We start from the raw sequence: 20,536 nt of genomic DNA, 5'->3' as shown, positions 1-20,536 counted from the left end.
CGCTTAGGAGCAGCTTCTTCTCTCTGTGTGGTAGTGAAGCAACAGAGCCCGGTACCCTGCCTGTGACGCGCGGCGAAGTCCCAGTCTCTCGGTGCACAGTCCATAGTGAATAAATAGGGCCCTGTGCCTTGCCTGTGACGCGCGGAAGAGCCCCAGCCAACCAGTGCGAAGTAGACGGTTCCGGAGCACGGCCCATTAATCTCCCTGTAAAGCCCCGAGGCTCCCATGCCTCTCAGTGCGCAGTCCATATGGCCGAAACACAGCCTACTACCTAACCTGCAACGGGCTGAGGAGCGCAGACTTCCTGAGCTGTCCATAGTAAAGAAACACTGCCCAATACCCGACCTGTGACGCTGGAGGAGCCCCAGCGTCTCAGTGCAGAGTCCATAGAGCCGAAACATTACCCAGTGCCTTGCTGGGAAGCGCTGTGAAGCCCAAGCCTATAGTAGTTCGTGATGTAGTGTCAATATACACAGTCGAATGCCCTGCCAGTGAGGCGCTGAGGAGCCTCTCGCGGAGCGCTGTCCGTGGTGCTGAATGACCCGCTTCAATCCACTGCCCAGTAAGCGTAAAGGAATCTACGCCTGTCTCGAGGTGCGCTGTCCGTGGTGCTGAATGACCTGCTTCAATTCTCTGCCCAGCAAGCGCAACGGAATCTACGCCTGTCTCGAGGTGCGCTGTCCGTGGTGCTGAACTGCTGCGCGGCTGCCTTGCTAAGTAGTGTTTGCAGTGAGCTGCTGTTCATTACTCCTGGATTTCCCAAGCGTGCGACCCACCCACCCAAGGATTATTAAACTAATGAATTCATAACAGGCAGTGCCATTTCCGGTCTGCTGCAGCCTTTGCTTCTGTGAATGCATTTCTGTCTGGAAAGAACCGATTTACACGGAGCTCGAGTATACTTTTTTGGCAGTATTCTTTTCCAACCCTTACTTGTCTTTGCAGTCACGATTGACGCCATTTCCACGGAGAAATAAGGATCTCTCTAAACCGGATGTGTAAATGCGCAGCTGTCTGACAAGCAGTGGTCTGGCAGGGATGAGCCTACCTGCGCCTGCAGTGGGAGCCGCCTGCGCTGCGCGCACCTCTTTCTAACTGGCGCCTCTGAACTGCCTTTTGCGAGCAGGGAATCCGTGGGCTGCATGCAGACGGGCAGGTCTCTCTCGCCACACTCCCCCTGCCTGTCTGCCTCTGGAGGTGCTCGGCGGCGGACCCCTGCAAGGAGCTCACGCTTACAACCAACATGAGCACCTGTGCCTGTTTGTAGCGTCTCAAACCTGAATCATTTTTAAAAACACAAGCAGCTGCACAGACCGCAACAGACAGACCCGCCAGCCGCAAAGATGAAGGCTGTGACGCATCGGATTTTGGAAACCGGGAAGACTGAGATGAAGAATTTAGCAGGAAAATCGCTCGGCAAGCTCTACAGGTAAGGGGGCAGCCCACTTTCTTTATGCAGGGGACGGCGATGCTGCAAGCCTGTGTGTGTGGTGCATGCACGCGAATGTCTGGAGGCTTCGTGCACGGACTCTGTGCACACCTTGCTTTCCAAATCTAAGAAAAAAATACGGCATGCGCAGAGACGGGTTGCATTTCGCCCACCGCGCTCATTAGTATAAATATTCTAGCCACCAGATAGGTGCAAAAACACAGATTTATTGTGTAGCAATTCAAATATATCAGGGAACATTGGAAACAGTGTTTTTTTTATAACTGAGTACTAAAACACAAAGAGAGAGAGTTAATTTCAGAAAGATCGTCCTTTGTGGCGCTGTACGGTTTTAAAATATCCTGGCACACTTCGAGGTACTCACAGTAGCTCACTCGTGCACTCTCTAACTCGCTCAGTCAGAGTCACCCATTCTGCTTTTGTAAGACCGCAACGCATTCAGTCCTTGTGAATAATTAATCACTTTCCAAGAGGACGTTTTACATTCCCATAATGCCCCGGCGCACACGGGGGAGATGAATGTTAAACAGATGCTCTGGAACGTCTGAATCACGGACACACCTGTGTGGCACGGGCTCTATATGGGCGGCCATATTGCTTTTATTAATAAACCATGGCCTTCAATGTGCAGACTCGACTTAATTATAGCTCTTACAATATATATAGCCCCCTTGAGATGCCTGGGTGCTTGGATACTTGTGATACGTTTTGAAGCCTGGTAATCCGTTAAGTAGCATGTATTTAAGAGTAGTGTGACGTAGGTGAGTAGACATGGCGGACTCGTGCCATTTGCCCTAAGCAGCCGTACTACACCAGAACGAACCGTCTTGTGTGGACTTGAGGTGGATTGCACGGAGTAATGCGCAGTACAGGATTTTAGAGTTAAAATGACGTTTAAAAGTTACCGAAACATCATTTACTGCTGCCCCTGGCAGTATTTATTGCTCATTATGATATATCTTCATCATTATTCGGTAATGATGGGTCTTTATAGTGGCAAACTCTGCATTTATTGTTTGTTTTATTTTTTTAAGTGCTTGTAATATTTTTGAAGCATGCTGTCAGTTTATAAGAGTACTCATTTTGGGATAATACATGCAAGGGTTTGCAAACGTAAAGGCCCCATGTTCTATCTACCCTTGTCAATGAAACGTGAAGGCGCTAGTGGAGAGTGTGGGCTCTCATGGTGCGGTGACGCTGACGGCCTCATACGACATTTTACCGAACCTTACACTCGGTTTATATTTCGTGTTATCACACCTCACTGTACTAACAATACATCAAACCGTGTTCCATATCCACGTACATCCTCATTCGATTTATTTGAGTATTATAAACCTAAAAGCAGCATGGATGAATTCAGCGTCATAAAATTATATCTACAAATTGATTATTTTGGATCGAACTGTATACAACATAGGACCTTGTGTGTATACATTTTCGAAATCATGTATTATTGAATTATGGACCCAGAGTCATATGCAATATAAACGTGGATTGCAACATGTGACATATATGGGCATACATGTGTGTATAAGCGCGCGCACACACACACACACACACACACACACACATATATATATATATATATATATATATACACATATATGTATATATATATATATATATATATATATATATATATATATATATATATATATATATATATGTATAATCATGACCCCAAAAATTAATACTTATATTACACATGCCATATTCCTCTATGTCAACATTTTCGACGATTTATATATTCTGCATCTTCTTCCGCACATAAGACGACATTAAACAGTTGTTGGCAACTATTAGGCAGGAATCTTCTAATACTTAATTTGTTAGAAAGGCAAACGAATACTAGTAATAATAATAGGTTCTTAAGCACAGCCTGCCTTCCTTAATCATATTTAGTGTGTAAAATATTGTAGGTTTCTTGTAAAGTTAAGCTACATTGACTTAGTCTTTCATAAATATTTCCAAAATGCCAATAATTCTTTTATTTCACGAATCGACATGTAAAAGGGCTCAGAATGCAATACCCCTTTCCTGCATTACAGGTAATCGACGGATCACCTTATAATATAATATTGTTTTGAGGAGAGGCCGTTGCAGCTCACGTCGTTTGGTTTCTTTACAATCCATTTGCTGCTGTGTGCATCTATAAAGAAGACATTTAAATGGATATATATTCGAGAAGTGCCGACATATTATCTTCGGAAAGTACATTATAGTAATAATGCTATACAAGAACAGAACGCTAGTCTTCGAATTAATATTCGAATAATATCGACGGTAATTTTACTTATGAGAACTAACCAACATTAGGAATATGTTCTGTTGGTGGCAAAAAACACATTTCTAAAACATCAAATAAAAGTACATTATTGACACTAGTCAGTGAGCGCGAATAAAAGCTTTTCTTCCTCCGTGTATTTCGTTTGAGCCATATGAACCCTTTTTTAATGTGAATTTATTTGTAGAATCTGGTAAACATATGTAATGACACCTGCTGTAATGTGGGGCAGTCTGGGCTTTGGGATTAGCATATTAGCCAAGAATGCCACCCATCGTCTCAGGTGCGCTGAATCTCTGTCGGAATTAGAGGAACTCAAACATTATCTGTAGGCACACAAGGGTCCCGCCATACTATGCTATGGTATGTTGTGATATGTCGTGACATGGTAATAAAATATAAAGGAACTGGTACAAGCAGCGGTGCTTATGAGATCAGGACAGTTGGTGATGGGTGGTGATGCAAGGATTTCACATGGCTTAATTTCTGCTTAAACATTCCCACATGTCAGATACTGTCATGCCATATCACATGCCATTTAATGTTATAGCACGTGTGTGATGTTATAGAGATATGAACACAGTGGTAGACGCAACAGGGTGCAAAGGGTGGCAGGAAGGGTGGTAATGAGCAGGGGTGCCATGTTCTCATGTGGAGTGAATTTCTGCACCTGTAACTACATGTTATGTTGCCATGTCATGTAACATGTGGATATGTTGTGTGGAAGAGTCATGGACGTAGGGGCGGACACAGCAGATGACACAAGGTGACACGACAGGGTTTCTTGAGCATGGATGGCGTGAACACATGGTCCTGGGTGTTATGTTGGTTTGTTATAGCACCTTATCTTGTGTTATTTTATTTTATAGCTCTAAGAAAGAGCTATGAGGAAGTGACAGTTGCAGCAGGGGCACACGAAATATTGCGCAGGGGTGGCAGGATCTAATAGCCCTTTATGTTATGTTGTTAAGTTATGTTACGTCATTTGATGATGTTATGTCGCAGTATGTGGCGCAAGTAGGTGTTATACAGGGGGGAGGAAGTTGAGGAAGCAGGAAGGGGCACGTGGTGACAGGACTGGTGGCAGTGGGCAGGGATGCCATGCTTGCCACTGTGTGAAGACTATTTCACGAACGTGTTGCCCCATAAAGGAGTGAAGTGTTGTAATAAATGTGCCTGTTCGGCTTCGTAGAGGTACATGTGAATGAATGTGCTGGTTGTTCCTCCTGTGACGGCCTCGCGGCCTTCTGTTGGAATAACTCTGCCAAGATAGCGGCGCGCACAGGTGTCCGGGCCCGGGAGGCCTGACCTTGAGGTTAGCGCCAGGCTCGCGGGGGATCTCGCGCAGGGCCCCCCGGTTGCAGACGTTGATTTTGCCTTGTTGTCTTTTTGGTCACAGGGTGCTGGAGAAGAAGCCGAAGGCCGGGGAGACCATCGAGCTGACGGAGGATGGGAAGCCCCTGGAGGTGCCCGAGAAGAAGCCCCCCATGTGCGACTGCTCGTGCTTCGGGCTGCCCCGCAGGTACATCATCGCCATGATGAGCGGCCTGGGGTTCTGCATCTCCTTCGGCATCCGCTGCAACCTGGGCGTGGCCATTGTGGACATGGTGAACAACAGCACCAGACATGACGGGGACAGGATCATTAAAGAGGTGAGCGCCTCGAGGCTGTCCGTGGCGCTACAGAGAGTTCCGCTCCCCTCATACACGAGACCAGGCGCTCGCCCGGTCATAGCGTCGCGAATAAGATGACTGCGCGCTGTATGGGACCAGACAGACGACAGCTGTGAATCAATTTGTCCATTCATTCATTCATCCAGTTATCTACCCACATACTCATAAACACTCATCCACCGCGCCACCCATTAACCATATATCTATCATAATTCCCTGCACCACGGTGTGTAACTTCCTACCTCTCTCCGCAGCAATATATTTCCTTCTCTTAAAAGGCGGCCTCTTTCCGGCCCCTGCTCTGTCTGCCTCCCGTTCACATGCTACTGTTATTGCAGTCCCGCCTCTCACCTGTCTTCTTTTACCTGCTGCTCTCAATGTCGGTTCGTTGCTGCTTCTGATCTCCCACTACCCACACGTCCTTGTCTGTCTTTTTTTACGCTTCTCTTCTAGCCTCACTGTGCATTTCTGTACTGAGTGCCTGCTGTCTTGCACCCTGAAGGTTTACACCTTTCGTCTGTCTTACATCTCTCTTGATGGCAGATAGCGATCGGTCTACCTGACAGTCTCTATGTCGGTCTCTTTGCCTGGCTATCTGTACATCTATCTAGCTGTCTGTTTATCCAGCTCTCTATCCATCTATTGGTCTTTGTTAATCAATCAATCAATCTATCTATCTATCTATCTATCTATCTATCTATCTATCTATCTATCTATCTATCTATCTAACCTCAGACATATTATTGAGAGAGATTCACAGACAGCAAGACAAGACAAATAAATGGTGCAAGCGCATGGGTGGGTGAATGAGACAGACATGTTCTTTCAAGCTGGTGGTCACAGTTCTTTCTTCAATCGATTATCTCAATACGTAGGTTTCAAACTAAGTGACGGTTTACGATAAACATAATCATATAAGAATTGTGTGTTGGTGGAAGCAGCCCGTGTGTGTTCAGTTGATGAATGGTTGTGGTTGTGCTGCGGAGTTTGAGCTCACATCATCCCGAGAGGCTCCGGGGATAAGACTCTGCGCTGTCAGAGCTGGTGCCGCCAGGGGGCGTGTCTCGTCCAATGAGGTGACCGTGCCTCTCTCCGATTGGTCAGGGGCCTGGATTTCCCATCGAATACACCGAACCTCTGGAGACTGACTGCACGGGGAGCCCACACGTGCGCGTGTTAATTCACTCTGAATGGTCTTCCTGACCTGGGCCCGGGTTCAACGCGTCCTTCACGCGGGGCCGAGTCCGGGCTTCTCCTCTCACACACGCACACAGCTGTCTTTGAGTCAAGGGATCCGAGGTCGGGGTTATTTGAGAGTGAATTTTGTGTGCGGGCTGTTGCGATCTGATGTGCTTCAATGTATACTCGCGTCTCTGAGACATGGAGGGATGCCTCCATGTTCTTGAGCGTTGATCCAGCGGGTTGAAAGGTTTGGAGCGCTCGGTGAATCACACATCCTACATTGTTACCTCAATATTTGAAAAACGACCACAGACAAACACACAGTTAAAAACAAGACACCCGTCGCACCTTTGGTTATGACAGCAATGTATAAGTCAAGGAAAAACATACAGTCTTCACATCTCTGTCGCCATTGCCTCGTGTTTGTCGAGCACAACACAGGAGGCATGACTGCAGTCGTATAATTAAATAAATACGACGACGTTGTGTATTAATATGATGAGATATTTATAGTTTAAGTAGTGGAGTTTGTAAAACAAGCCTCTTTCAACTGGAAGGCACGTACATTATCGCATCCGTGAAGCGAGCCATAATTCTTATAAAATAAACGGGTGTTTGTGACTTAAAAACGTTGCATTTTTCCGTTGTATTTGATCTGGTTTATTTCTACCCCGCCCTCTAATGCTGTCCTGCATTCTATGCAACATTCTCTCCCACCCCCTCGTTACATTATCTGAGATTTAAAATACCAGTTGTTATTCGTTATTTGTTTATTTTTTCCTTCTCCATTCGTTATTTCTAACGTTGTTTTCTTGCTTGTCTCCCTTCCTCACACACAAAGAAAGCCAAGTTTAACTGGGACCCGGAGACGGTGGGGATGATTCACGGATCCTTCTTTTGGGGTTACATCGTCACCCAGATCCCCGGAGGGTACATTTCATCCCGGCTGGCGGCGAACAGGTAAGGGCGGCTTCCTCAAACGTGCCCTGAAGCCAACGAAGTGTCACCACGGAGCTATGAACAGAGTCCTCGGCTCAGAAGTGAGAGGAGGCCGCTCGTCAGGTGGGGCCGGGCCTGTGCATGTATGGGGTTTGTGTATAGCGCTGGGCCTCCTGCAAAGGCTGCGGAGCGCTGCACCGGGAGTCCTCTATAATTATCCATGACTTGTTAATGGCAGCACACGCTGCCCCACCCTTTGAATTATAGATGCGTCGAAAAAATGTAGAAACACGAAGGCGAATCCTGTAACAGACATCGGGCACAAAAAAAAAAACCTCATACACACCGACTGTTGTTTCTGAGCGCCTATCTACGGAAGTGGAATCAGGAAACAAGATTGACTGAGGCAAATGATGTGTGCTAGTCCAACTAAAGGCCTAAAATATTAATAACGTGTGTACAGTTTTAGGTTATTTTTTTTACATTTGAAATAGTGAAGTACTCTAGTGCATATTTCAAAATATGATTATATGACTATATAGATATTCGTATTTCCCGTTGCTATTTCGTGTGCGCTCTCTCTCTCTCTCTCTCTCTCTATATATATATATATATACACACACACACACACACATATAAATATATTTATCACGTTATCGTATATTACAATGATTTATCTATCTATCTATCTATCTATCTGTCTATCTATCTATCTATCTATCTATCTATCTATCTATCTATCTATCTATCTATCTATCTAATATAAATAGACCTACGTACGTTTATATTTATTTTTTATAGCAATATTGCATGTAATATTATTATTGTACTTCAGACACGCTTATGGGCCTATAAACATACAAGCGTTAATTAAACGTTTTAAACCGTGAGTTTCAGACAGTATAAATTGTACATATAAGAAGAGAGGTGTCATTTTAAGTCATGCACGTTTTAAAAGTGCAGTTCGCGTGTTTTCAATCCCGTGGTGTTCTTTCTGTGGCAGTCCGCCTTCCTCGCCGGGTCTCGGGGAGTGCACGAGCCGCAGTTGACACGGGGATGTTCCTTGAGGACTGGGCTCCATTTTGTTCCTCATTAGCGCTCTTTCAATGGAGCCCACGGATCGTAGGCCGTGACTCGCTCACCTACGGATGCGCCTGTGCGCGAGCCTCGCTTTAGTTCAGACGGAGCCTTCCTGGCACGCTCTTCCGCTAATGAGCGTCCGGGCGCAGATGGGGCCCAGACTCGGCACGCGCCTCCGTTTCTATGGTTTTGGGTGATATTTCCAGCGCCGGGGTGTGATTCCACCTGTTAATTAGATCCGCCGGGGATTGGGCACGGATAGAGCCCTCTGATCCTCCCTAGATGCTGGAAGCTGCGCGCGTGCAGGAGGAGGGGCGTCTTAGCGCCTCCTGCTGCGGGCTGCGGCTCGAGGCTCTGGGGCTGCAAGCACGATGACAAAGAGGCACAGGGAGGAGACTCTGTTTGGGGGACAATTTGTATGTATTTACGTGATTTTATACTGCTCGAGGTAAGTCAAAATGAGCCTCAGAGCGCCATGCAACGTTGAAACATACAACTATATAACACATACTAGCAGTCCCATTACTATCAATACAAAATCAACAAATTGTGTAATAACAAGTCCAATAATCAAATACAAAATTATCAAGAAATACTCTCAGTTACATCTAAGACGTATAGTTACCATGCTATATTAGCTGTCAGAAGGGCGCTGCTTTTAATGGAAACGGGAGTCCGGAAATATGCTAATTAACCGACAGTCACGGGTACGTCGCAGAAGGGTTTCTTATGAGCCACACTTATTTTAAGGAAAGTGGAGAGTATTGAGAGACGGAAGAGGCTGAGGGAGGGGCGGGATTCCCAGTGCCCCCCTCACCTTACCTCAGCTGCATAACGCAGCCCCAGGTTTGCCGAGCCAGAGTCTACAAAGGGGCCCAAGGAGGGGCGGGGGCCGCACTGCCCCCATGTACTGCAGAATGCAGCTTCAGGCGTTTAGAGACAGGCAAGTCCCATGAGTGTGGACTCGGGGCCCTCATTCCAGGACCAAGGTCCTGCATCTGTAGGCATTGGCAACAGGAACACACGTGGAACATTGGGAGGTCCTGGGGCCTCATTTATGAGAAATGACGCATCGCTGCGTGAAAGCAGCGATGCGTCACTTCTCAGTGCACACTCCTTGCGACATACCTGAGGCGTCATATTTAATGTATGACGCATCATGGCGCAAGGAGTTACAGATTTCTGACGTATCTGTGAGCGCAAAAGTGACACATTGCTAGAGTGTGTCGCAAAAGTGGCGCAACTCCAGCAATGCTTCCTTTCACATGGGGCAAGCCCCATGTAAAACGGCTTGCGTCAGTCTTACGCCTGCTGTGAGGCAGGCGCAAGATTTTGACGCAACGGTGTCCTAGAAGTGACGCAGTGAAATCTCATAGATTTCACTGCGTCACTTCTACGACTCTTTCTTGTGTCAATACGCCCCCTTTGCATACATTATACCTGGCGCAGGTATAATGTGGCGCAGGGGTATACAAAGTGACGCATCTACCTAGATGCGTCACTTTGTAAATATGGCGCAACAAGGCGCATTGTTTAAGCCACTGGTGCGTCACAAAAAGTGACGCACCGTCGGCGTTAAAGTGACGCAAGGGCTCATAAATGAGGCCCCTGGTGTCACCTACTGCACGATTCACGGCCACTCTTCTAGGGGTGGCAGAGCAAGATTACACGAGGGCAGAGTCCCAGTGCCCCCCGCCCCCCCCCACTTCAGACTGGAGCTCATGTTTGGAATTAGACAGCACACTAAGAAAGCTGCCCTGGTGCCACTAACTGGTGCTATTTGTAAAGGACCAATCTGTGTAGAGAAGGTTTCTAGGGGTGGGTGGAACTCGCTAAGTTTCATTCACGTAAACTCAATAGGAATCCGCAGAGTTCCATGAACAGTCAGAAATAGGCACCTATTGCTGCTCGCACTGATTTTGAGCTCCAGGAGAACATTCAGCACTGAAAAATCAGCACAAACAGCACTAGATGGCACTGCTTCTCGAGTTGGTTTTGCTAACAGTTGAGTAGATTTTCTACTCGAGCGGCAGCTTTCTGACCTCGAACGGTTGAGAACACCCGCGACTGCCTCTGCTGTAGAAATCTCACCGGGTGCTCTCCTAGCAACCGAAAATCGCCCAAATCCTGCTTGTGCTTATCAACATACTGTTGGTGAGCTGCAAGTGAGAAAAAACTCCACCATGTGGCAGTTGGCAGAATTTGGGTAGAATGTTGCGTTACAAACGTAACATTGAATGGCAAAAATTCCGCAAACTCTGCCAGCGGTTGATAAACCAACACAAAGGCAGCAGTACTCAAAAAGAGGCTGGGCTTTAAATCATATTAAAAAAACATGTTGTTCGTTTCTAACAATTCACTGTGCACTTAAATAAATAAAAGCACAATGGCAAAATACAGAACATGATAGAAGGTGGTCAGGGAAGAATTAACACCAGAACTTGTGCAGGGGGCCCCCGAAGTGAAGACCGCCTGCCAGGCATCTGTTACAGCCCATACTAATATGGCTGGCGGTGTCTGATAGATACCGCCACCATATTAAACCTTTTCCACCCCGGTGGCAAAGCAACCGGGTGGAAAAGCGGCAGACGGACGGCAGACGGTCTTTCCGTCTGCCGCGGACCCCCCAGCCATGCTAATATGGCGGGGGTCATTCTGGTTAGGATGGCGGGCGGATTGCCCCCGCCAGGCCGGCGGTGGCAATCCGCCTGCCATCCTAATGGGCCCCTAAGTATTTTTTAAATAATTTTTTTATGTTCTTCTCACTAGGTGTCCCTCACACTTTTTAGTCCTGATGAGACTCCATATTCCATAGTGGGTTGCAACATCATCGACAATACCAAACGAACTATAATATCTAGTCCTTTGGTTGGTAGGATTGCTGTGAGACTTCTATGTAAATTAATGTGAGGCCATTTGTTTTTTAGTGTTGGAAACCCTTGTTCTTCTGTTTGTATTGTATTATTGTACATCATGGAGGTTTTGTATGTAATTCTTGGGTTCTTTTTATGGATAATTCATATTGCTTGTTTTGTTATTGGATAATACAAATCTGAATATCATTACAACGGATTGTTTGTGTTTGAATCACCAATTGGGCAAGTTCTCAGTGTTAAGTCTTCCCTGACCACCTCCTACCATGTTCTGAATTTTGCCATTGTGCTCTTATTTATTGAAGTACACAGTGAATTTTTTATGAGATTTTGCATTCTTAAATAGTCCTTTGTTTGAAAATGTCTGGTTAGGGTATGGATTCATAAGTGACCTTTGATAGATAATAACTATTTAAGTTAGGGTTTAGAATGTCCTATGTTTCATGCTGTTTGGTTAGGTTTTGGATTTCAAAGTGAGCTTTTTAGATAAAGTTTGGATTTAGAATGTCCTATGTTTCATGATGTGTGGTTAGATTTTAGATTCCAAAGTGAGCTTTGTTAAATAATTATTATTTAGTTTGCGCTCCAGAGTATCTCGCGCTTAATGATATCTGGTTAGGTTTTGGATTCTTAGAATGACTTTTCTTTGATGACGATAACTGGCCTGGTTTTGGATTACAAAGTGATGTTTGCTAGATAATATCTGTTTAAGGTTTGGGATCCAAGATGTGCCTTTGTTTGACAATGCTTTTTGGGTTTTCTGTTCCAGAATGTCCTATGTTTCTTGATGTCTGGTTAAGTTCGGCTTCTTCAAATGTCCTTTCTTTGGTGATGCTTGGTTAGGTTTTAAAAATAACGAGGAGTACCACGGCTCTGGTACTCAAAATCTTGACAGATGTAACATTATTACTAATGGTCTATATTTTTAGCTCTATAGCTTCTTTGACAACTGACACAAGATAGTAAATAGGACACAAAGCCCCTTTCATAACCTAGTCAATTATATTAAACACAGACGTGTACCTGTCAGGATCCGCCTGAAGACCCTCGCTGGTAAGATTACTCTGTGCATGACTGAACACGAACATTCATTTATTCAGAGGAATACATTTCTACTTAAAAATAAGTTGAGAGAAAGAAGGCTCACATGCATCATTTGATGAATGATATATTGTATCGTATTGTAATTGCATTTATACAGCGCTTACTACCCCTGACGAGGCGTCAAAGCGCTTTTTTGGTGAGCAGCACCCTACTCCGGAACCCATAAAGGATTATTGTTGAATTAGAATAGTGAAATATGAAAGTAATTTAAGTGGTGGAAAGTTATTCAGTTATTTGGATAGGGAAGGATAGTGGAGGGATAGAAGAGGGAAAAAGGTTTGCATTCATATAGAGTTTGTTACCCCTGATGGGGTGTTGAGGCACTTTTTTTGGCAATTAGCACCCTACTCCGGAACCCATAAAGGATTGGTGGTAAATTAGTACAGTGAAATTTGAAAGTAGTTTGAGTGGTGGATATTAGTCCGTTATGTGGATTGAGAAGGATAGCAGAAGGATAAAGAGGGATAAAAGGTTTGCATTTAAGTAGTGCTTGTTACCCCCGATGGGGTGTTGAAGCATTTTTTTGGCGAGTAGCCCGCTAATCCAGAACCCATGGAGGATTAGTGTTGAATTAGTAAAGTGAAATATGAAAGTATTTTGAGAACTAGATATATTAATCAGGTATTTAGATTGAGAAGGGTAGCAGAGGGATAGAAGAGGGGGAACAAGTTTTGCCTTTATATAGCACTGGTTACCTCTGATGGGGTGTTGAAGCACTTTTTTGGTGAGTAACAGGCTACTCCGGCATCCATAAAGTATTAGTGGTGAATTAGTATAGTGAAATATGAACGTAATTTAAGTGGTGGATATTAGCCGGTTATTTGGATTGAGAAGGATAGCGGATGGATAAAAGTGGGAAAAAGGGTTGGATTTATATAGTACTTGTTGCCCCTGATGGGGTGTTGAAGTGCTTTTTTGGCAAGTAGCACACTACTCTGGGACCCCTAGAGGATTAGTGGGGAATTAGTATAGTAAAATATGAAATTTGAGAAGTGGACATTTTAGTCTGTTATTTTGATTGAAAGGATAAAGGAGGGATAGAAGAGTTAAATATTTTTTTATTTTTTTTGTTTTGGAGGTCATAGCAGTAGGAGGAGGCTTGGGATGAGTAAAAAGGGATGTGGAGGGGAAGAGTCAGAGGGAAGAGTTTAGAAAGGCATATTTTGGGGATCAGTATAGTAAAGAGGTGTCAGATGATGCAGGGTGGGTAGAGTAGGGGAGAGTCTAGAAAGGGTTATTTTGGGGATCATAGTAGTGGTATGGGGTTTGGGTTGAATGAGAGAGTGGATGTAGAGGATATATTGATAGAGGTTTAGGGTGAGAGATAGGGTAGTGCATTGGAAAGAGTTGTATATAGAGGTTTGAGATGAGTCAGAGAGTTGAGGTAGAGGCTACATTGAGAGAGGTATAGGGTGAGAAATAGGGTATTGCATTGTATGCTTTTTTAGGAGAAAAGTAATAAATATGTGGATCAAGTACATGGAATGTATATAGATGCATAAAGTAGGTAAGGATTACAAAAATCGAACTCTCACTGGCCGATTTCAACACGCAGCACGCAAAGAGCAATGCGGCTGGGTCACCAGACCTTTCACCTGTTCTCTCTCCTGGTCCCTCCCCCAATTCCTGGCTCAGTTTCCATCCTATCCAAGAAACTGAGATAATCACGCTGATCTCCACCTCCAAACCCTCAGCCCATGTCCTTGATCCCATTCCTCCCCTACTGACCAAAAAAATGAAGCACGCTCTAGCCCCGCTCTGGAGCACAATCATAAATAGCTCCCTGAAAAGCGGAGTGGTTCCTGACTGCCTCAAAATGGGCCAAGTCACACCCCTGCTGAAAAAACCCGGACTAGATGTGACAGATCTAAACAACTATAGACCTGTGTCGAACCTCCCCCTTCTCTCAAAAACACTTGAAAGATGCGTCCTACATCAACTGACCCAGCACCTGGACAACATCAGCCTCCTGGACCCCCACCAGTCTGGCTTCAGAAAAGGCTGCAGCACAGAAACCGCGATCCTCAATATCATCGACGATATACATGGATCTTTAGACTCTGACCAATGCTGCCTCCTCATTCTCCTTGACCTCTCGGCAGCATTTGATACTGTTGATCACAAACTCCTCTTAAGGACTCTCCAAGAAAGAGCCGGCCTTGGCGAGGTTGTCCTCAAATGGTTCTCCTCCTTCCTCCACAACCGCACACAAAAAATAAAAATAAAAAACTTTACCTCCGACCTCCAGCAAGTCAACAGGGGAGTCCCTCAAGGCTCGGTGCTTTCACTGCAACTCTTTAATATCTACATGGAACCTCTTTCCAAACTACTCAGAAAAGCCAACATTCACTTCCATCTCTATGCAGATGATACCCAGATCTATCTGGAAACAACCTCTCTCAAAGACATACAAAGACTCAATGATGTCTTGAAAGATGTCCAACGTTGGCTCACAAGCAATCACTTAAAACTTAACCCTGACAAGACAGAGACACTCCTCATCTCAAATAAGGAAGACAACCCACAAATTGCCGAGTGGTTAAAAGCCATTGATGCACTTAATGGAAATCTGATTCTAGCAGACTCTGCCAAATCCCTAGGCATTACTCTCGATCCAAAACTGAATATGACGAGGCACATCAAGAATTCGGCCAAAAACGCGTTCCTTAGCCTAAGACTACTGAACAAATTAAAACCCTACATTCCGGCCAATGACCTCAAACAGGCCACCCAATCTCTGGTTCTGTCAAGACTGGACTATGGGAACGCAGTCCTCTCAGGAATTCCAAAATCACACTTGGCTCCCATCAAAACAACGCTACATGCGGCGGCTAGAATGATCACCGGTATCAAGAAATATGATCATATCTACCCCGCACTCAAGGAACTGAAATGACTCCCAGCAGAAATGCGGATTAGCTTCAGAACAGCTTGCCTCACCCATAAAGCCCTTCACACCGGCAAACCAGATTACCTGGCAAAAAAACTCATAAAAGCAGGTCAGTCCAGGAACCTAAGAAGCTCAAACTCCCTTCTACTCATCCCAGCTAAGACCAGAAAGAAAAAAACTGCTGACCGATCTTTCACTGGAAGCGCTCCCAGAATCTGGAATGCCATCCCCCCGCATATCAGAATCATTCCCTCTTATGTAGAATTCAAACGCCAACTCAAAGACCTGTTCCTCAACCGCTCCTTTGGAAATGGATAGTGGGGAGCAATTAACAATGATCGAGCTCCGCTCCAGCTCTAAGACTCTGAAGTTCCCTGAAAATGTAATTTACCTCAATGTGTTGCTCTTTCACTACTTTTTTCGCTGCTCTGTGGATATGTCTCCCCTCTATTCTTTATCTGTTGATAATCTGTGCTGTACCGACTGTAAAGCGCTCTGATACCCTGGGGTCTGGCTAGCGCTATAGAAAACTTCTTAAATTAAATTAAATTAAATTAAATTAGATTAAAGATGCATTATATAAACTGGTTTTTAAATGTACTTAAAAAATATTTATTTATTAAAAAAAACAATTATTTTTCATGTTTATTCAAAGCAATACACATATATAGGTACATATTTATACAACAAATAACTGCTTATATATAGAGTGATATGCTGTGTGTTTCTGTTTGTGTATGGTGCTTATGTGGAGAAGTGCCAATTCTTGAGTAGTTTTCTGAAGATAAGTTGGTTGTCCGTGGGTCTTATGTTAGGGGGTAAAGAGTTCCATAGTTTGGCTGCTTGAACAGAGGATGAACCACCCATAGTTTTTTTCTTGTATCTTGGGATTTTGATGCGAGGTGCCATTCTAGCATGGAGGTTCCTTTCTTGAATGTGTTTTGTGATTTTATTCCTGATGAAGAGCGGTCCCATTCAATGTATCGCTTTGTTTGTGATACAAAGCAGCTTGAACGTTGATCTTTTGGCAATCGGCAACCAATGAAGGGCTTTCTAGGCAGGGGAGAAGTGGTCTCACAGTGCAATATGCAATAGAAGTCTGGCAGCCGAATTCTGAATCTGTTGTAGTCTTTTCATGGTCATTAAAGGTGATCCGTGGTAGAGGCTATTGGCGTAATAGAGTTTGGACAGAACAAGGGAGATGATAGCTTGGACCTTGTGTGGAAATCCCAAAGGCCTTTTGTGCCTGGGACTTTAGAAACAGGAGGCCAGCTTTTCTGAAGCCCTTGGAGACTTTTCTACGGAGGGACACAGCACACAGCAAAGTATTTCTTCAAGCAGAGGAAACAGCACACAGCAAAGTCCTTTAGTTCTCTTCTCAGTAGAAACAGCAAACTGTTGGCCAACCCCAGACATACAGCAAGGGCAGTACAACATCACATTCTCTTCAGCTGATCTTTTTTGGCAGTCACTCCTCTTGATCACAAAGTAGTTTTGTAAACTATTATATACATGTGTTTCCACAACAGGAAGCCAGATCTTCTCAGGTCCTTGGAGACTTTCCATTCAGGGCAAAGCACACAGCACAGTCCTCTCTTCAAGCAGGGGACACAGCACACAGCAAAGTTATTCTCCTCCCTTTGGCAGAATTACAACTGCAGGCCAACCCCAGACACACAGCAAGGGCAGTTTTCGCCTTCAGCCCTTCAGCTTTTCTCCTCAGCAAAGGTTCCTCCTTGACTCAAAAAGTAGTCTAACTTTCTGGGGTTTCAGCTCGCATATTTATACCCCAAAAGTCTTTGTTTTATATGTCTGAGGGGTCCTGGACCCAGTCCAAACCAGATCGGGTTGCATTCTGCCCGTGCCCAACTTCTTCCTTTGTCAGTGTGGCCCAGGGTCATCAGACGCACCACAGAAGGTGAAGCCAGCATCGTGGAAGGCAGGCACAGCCCTATTCAGACCCTGGTGCTATGCCTCCCACCAATCTATATGCATATAGGTCTATTCAGCCTAGTGCTGACTCACCCAGACTCCTGGAGCCACCCCAGCACCTGTCACTCTCAAACCAGACAGTCAATCCCCAACCAGACACACAGAAAGGTTGAACAAGAAAATAGCCACTTTCTAAAAGTGTTTTTTTCAAACACTGAATTTAAAAACCATCTCTCCTAAAATATGTGTTATTAAATTCTGAGTTCAGGGGTGCCAGATTTCAATATTCTATCTTGCTTCTACGGGAAGATATGCAGGTAAACATGTTACACATCATTCCCCATTCTGTACCATGGGCAAGATAGCCTTTCAATAGTGAAAAACGGAACTTGCACTATTTCACTATCAGGACATGTTATCCACACTAGTACATGTCCTACCTTTTACATACACTGCACCCTGCCCAGGGGTGTACCTTGGGCATACTATAGGGGTGTCCTAGGTGTAAGGAAAGAGAAGGGTAAGGCCTGGCAAGTGAGTACACTGGCCAGGTCGACATGGCAGTTAGCAAACTGTGCACAGGTACTGCGATGGCAGGCCTGAAACCTCTTTTCAGCGCTACGTATGTGGGTGGCACAATCAGTGCTGCAAGCCCACTAGTAGCATTTGAATTACCAGCCCTGGCACACTCAGTACACTTTACTAGGGACCTTCTGGTAAAACAAATGAGCCAATCGTGGATAACCAATCACAATTACAATTTACACAGCAATAATATTACCTTTAGCACTGATCAGCAGTGGTAAAGTTCCAAGAGGCCTATAGCCAACAACCACAGGTCAGGAATAACAAAGGAGGAAGAAGCAAAACGTTTGGGGATAACCTTACAAAAAGGGCCATTTCCAACACCTACTACCAATAGCAAACCTAACCCTAGTCCCTAGTCTCATCTCTATATTAACTGAATCACTGACCCAGGAACCAATCAGAATCCTCGAATACCCAATCAATGAGAACACTAACCCTAATCCAATAGGTCCCAGCGACCTCAGACAAGGTTTGCTGGCCAGGGAGTTGGAAGCTGCTCCTCTATTCAGAATCTCCTAGGAGACAGACAGGCTCAATCCACACTTTGAACTTCTGCACGTAATAGCTCAATACTACTGTTTGTATAAAACATTACTCACTAGCCAAAAAGTGAGTGGACAATCCCTACAAACACAGCTTAAACAGCTCACAACAGATTACTGCTGTCTCAGAGCATCCTCTGTTCACATTCCGATTTGGAAAAATCCTTGTTGCTAGGGGAGGTAAAAGGGGGGGTTGGTTTCACTCACTTGCTAACACAAAATGGGAGCTGGGGGTGGAGGTCTGAGCACAGAGAAAGGAAGAAATTATGAGGGAAAAATAGATAGTCACAGGGAATGAAAGGAAAAAAGCTACATATTTTGGACTACACATCCCTCAATTCAACAGGTTAAATAAAAACAGGGCCCAGTAAAAACCACAATTTTCAACAGAAAACAGATGGGAAATTGTGCAATCACAGGCAAGTTAAAATTACAATTTTTAATCTGTTACGACCACAATCAAAACAGCAAAAAAAAAGGCACTCATAGGTAAGAAAAATCATTTTTTAAACTTTTTTTTAGGAAAGAGACAGCACTAGTCTGCCGCTTTACCACCTCCTGATCGTAGGAGCACTGTTATCTGGGCACAGGGAAACTGCAGCTCACACAAAATGGAGGTGAATGTTTTTGGGGTTCACCCAGCAAACCCTTAAGCGGCCTGGGCAGGGGTTCAGGGTTGCTTGGTAGCTGGGGAGCCAATCATCAAGATTAGGTTTGCTGGCCAGGGGCACTTGAGTATATTATGCCACATCAAGTGTAAAAATGTATGCAAGAAGTCATAAAGACTAAATATGACACAATAAGACAAGGCAGTGTCTAATGACTAGGCCAAATATCTAAAACATTTGATTTCACCAATATTCCAAGATTTAGAACCCACTCTTACCATGCCATGATCAAATGTAAAAACCGCAACATCTCGTCCATGATGAATGTGATTCCGTCTGGTAATTGGATTTCCATGATTCTTCACCCAAATCCCAGCTAATGTATTATTGGAGATTTTATTGTCTTCATAAACCCCCTGTGCATGATCAGTATATGAAACTGACACCATTAATTTGCCACGTTAATTTTGCAGTATTTGTGAAATGTATGCATTTATATATGTATCTATGCATGTATATATGTGGTATTTGTGCAACCCAGACCTTAGTGAATGGCAGAGGGTCCTATTTAAGGTCACACAAATGGTACAGTCAATGAGTGCAGTGGTTACAGGTTTTGGAGAGAGGTATATCGAGGTCAAACCTCTCACAGTCACAAAATAAATACTCCCATACTTTTATATGAACTAGGATTGGATGTTTTGTATAAGAACAGATAATTTGTGAATGAATAATTTTGTGCTTTTGCGTTTTACTTGCTACTGCTTGTATTGCTCATTTATAGCCCTGCACATACATAACGTATGGTGGTCTTCCCCCAAACGTTTTGCCTCTCCTCTTCCATTTTGCTGAAATAATTTTTGTTGGCCTTAGGATTCTGTGCACTCTATCACCGGTATCCAGTACTAAAGTGTTTGTGCTCTCTCCTCTAAAACATGGTAACATTGTCTTATATTCTCTCCTCTAAAACATGGTAACATTGGCTTATACCCTAATGACATATTTAATTTACTCATAAGTCCTTAGGAAAGTGGCACTACCTGTGTTCAGGGCCTGTAAATGAAATGCTACTAGCGGGTCTGCAGCACTGAGTGTGCCTCCCACTTAAGTAGCCCTTAAAACATGTCTAAGGCCTGCCAATGCAGAGCCAGTGTATGCAGTTTTAAACTGCCCTTTTACCCTGGCATAATAATCATTTTGTCAGGCCCAAACCTCCCTATTTAATACATATTAGTCATCCCTAGGATAGGCCCTGAACGGTCCAAAGGGCAAGATGCAATGTATTTCACAAGCAGGACATGTACTTTAACATTTTATAAGTCCTGGTAGTAAAAAACTCTTAAGTTCATTTTCATTACTGAAAGGCCTATCTCCCCAATAGGATAACA

At 44.4% G+C, this 20,536-nt stretch overlaps 1 protein-coding gene across 1 annotated transcript in view; it reads left to right on the top strand.

The window, feature by feature from the left end:
• Nucleotides 1–650: 650 nt before the first annotated feature.
• The window catches only part of SLC17A6 (solute carrier family 17 member 6), a 355,936-nt gene continuing 336,050 nt past the window's right edge, over nucleotides 651–20,536 (top strand). Inside the window, exons 1-3 of the mRNA XM_078684218.1 lie at nucleotides 651–1,429; nucleotides 5,137–5,389; nucleotides 7,434–7,552. Coding sequence (XP_078540344.1) covers nucleotides 1,344–1,429; nucleotides 5,137–5,389; nucleotides 7,434–7,552 — 458 coding nt within the window. The 5' untranslated portion in view covers nucleotides 651–1,343. The remainder of the gene's footprint in view (nucleotides 1,430–5,136; nucleotides 5,390–7,433; nucleotides 7,553–20,536) is intronic.

The sequence above is a fragment of the Lissotriton helveticus genome, chromosome 3_2 (genome assembly GCF_964261635.1).
Source record: "Lissotriton helveticus chromosome 3_2, aLisHel1.1, whole genome shotgun sequence".
NCBI classification, from domain to species: Eukaryota; Metazoa; Chordata; class Amphibia; order Caudata; family Salamandridae; genus Lissotriton; species Lissotriton helveticus.
This window is presented reverse-complemented; position numbering and strand designations above follow the sequence as displayed.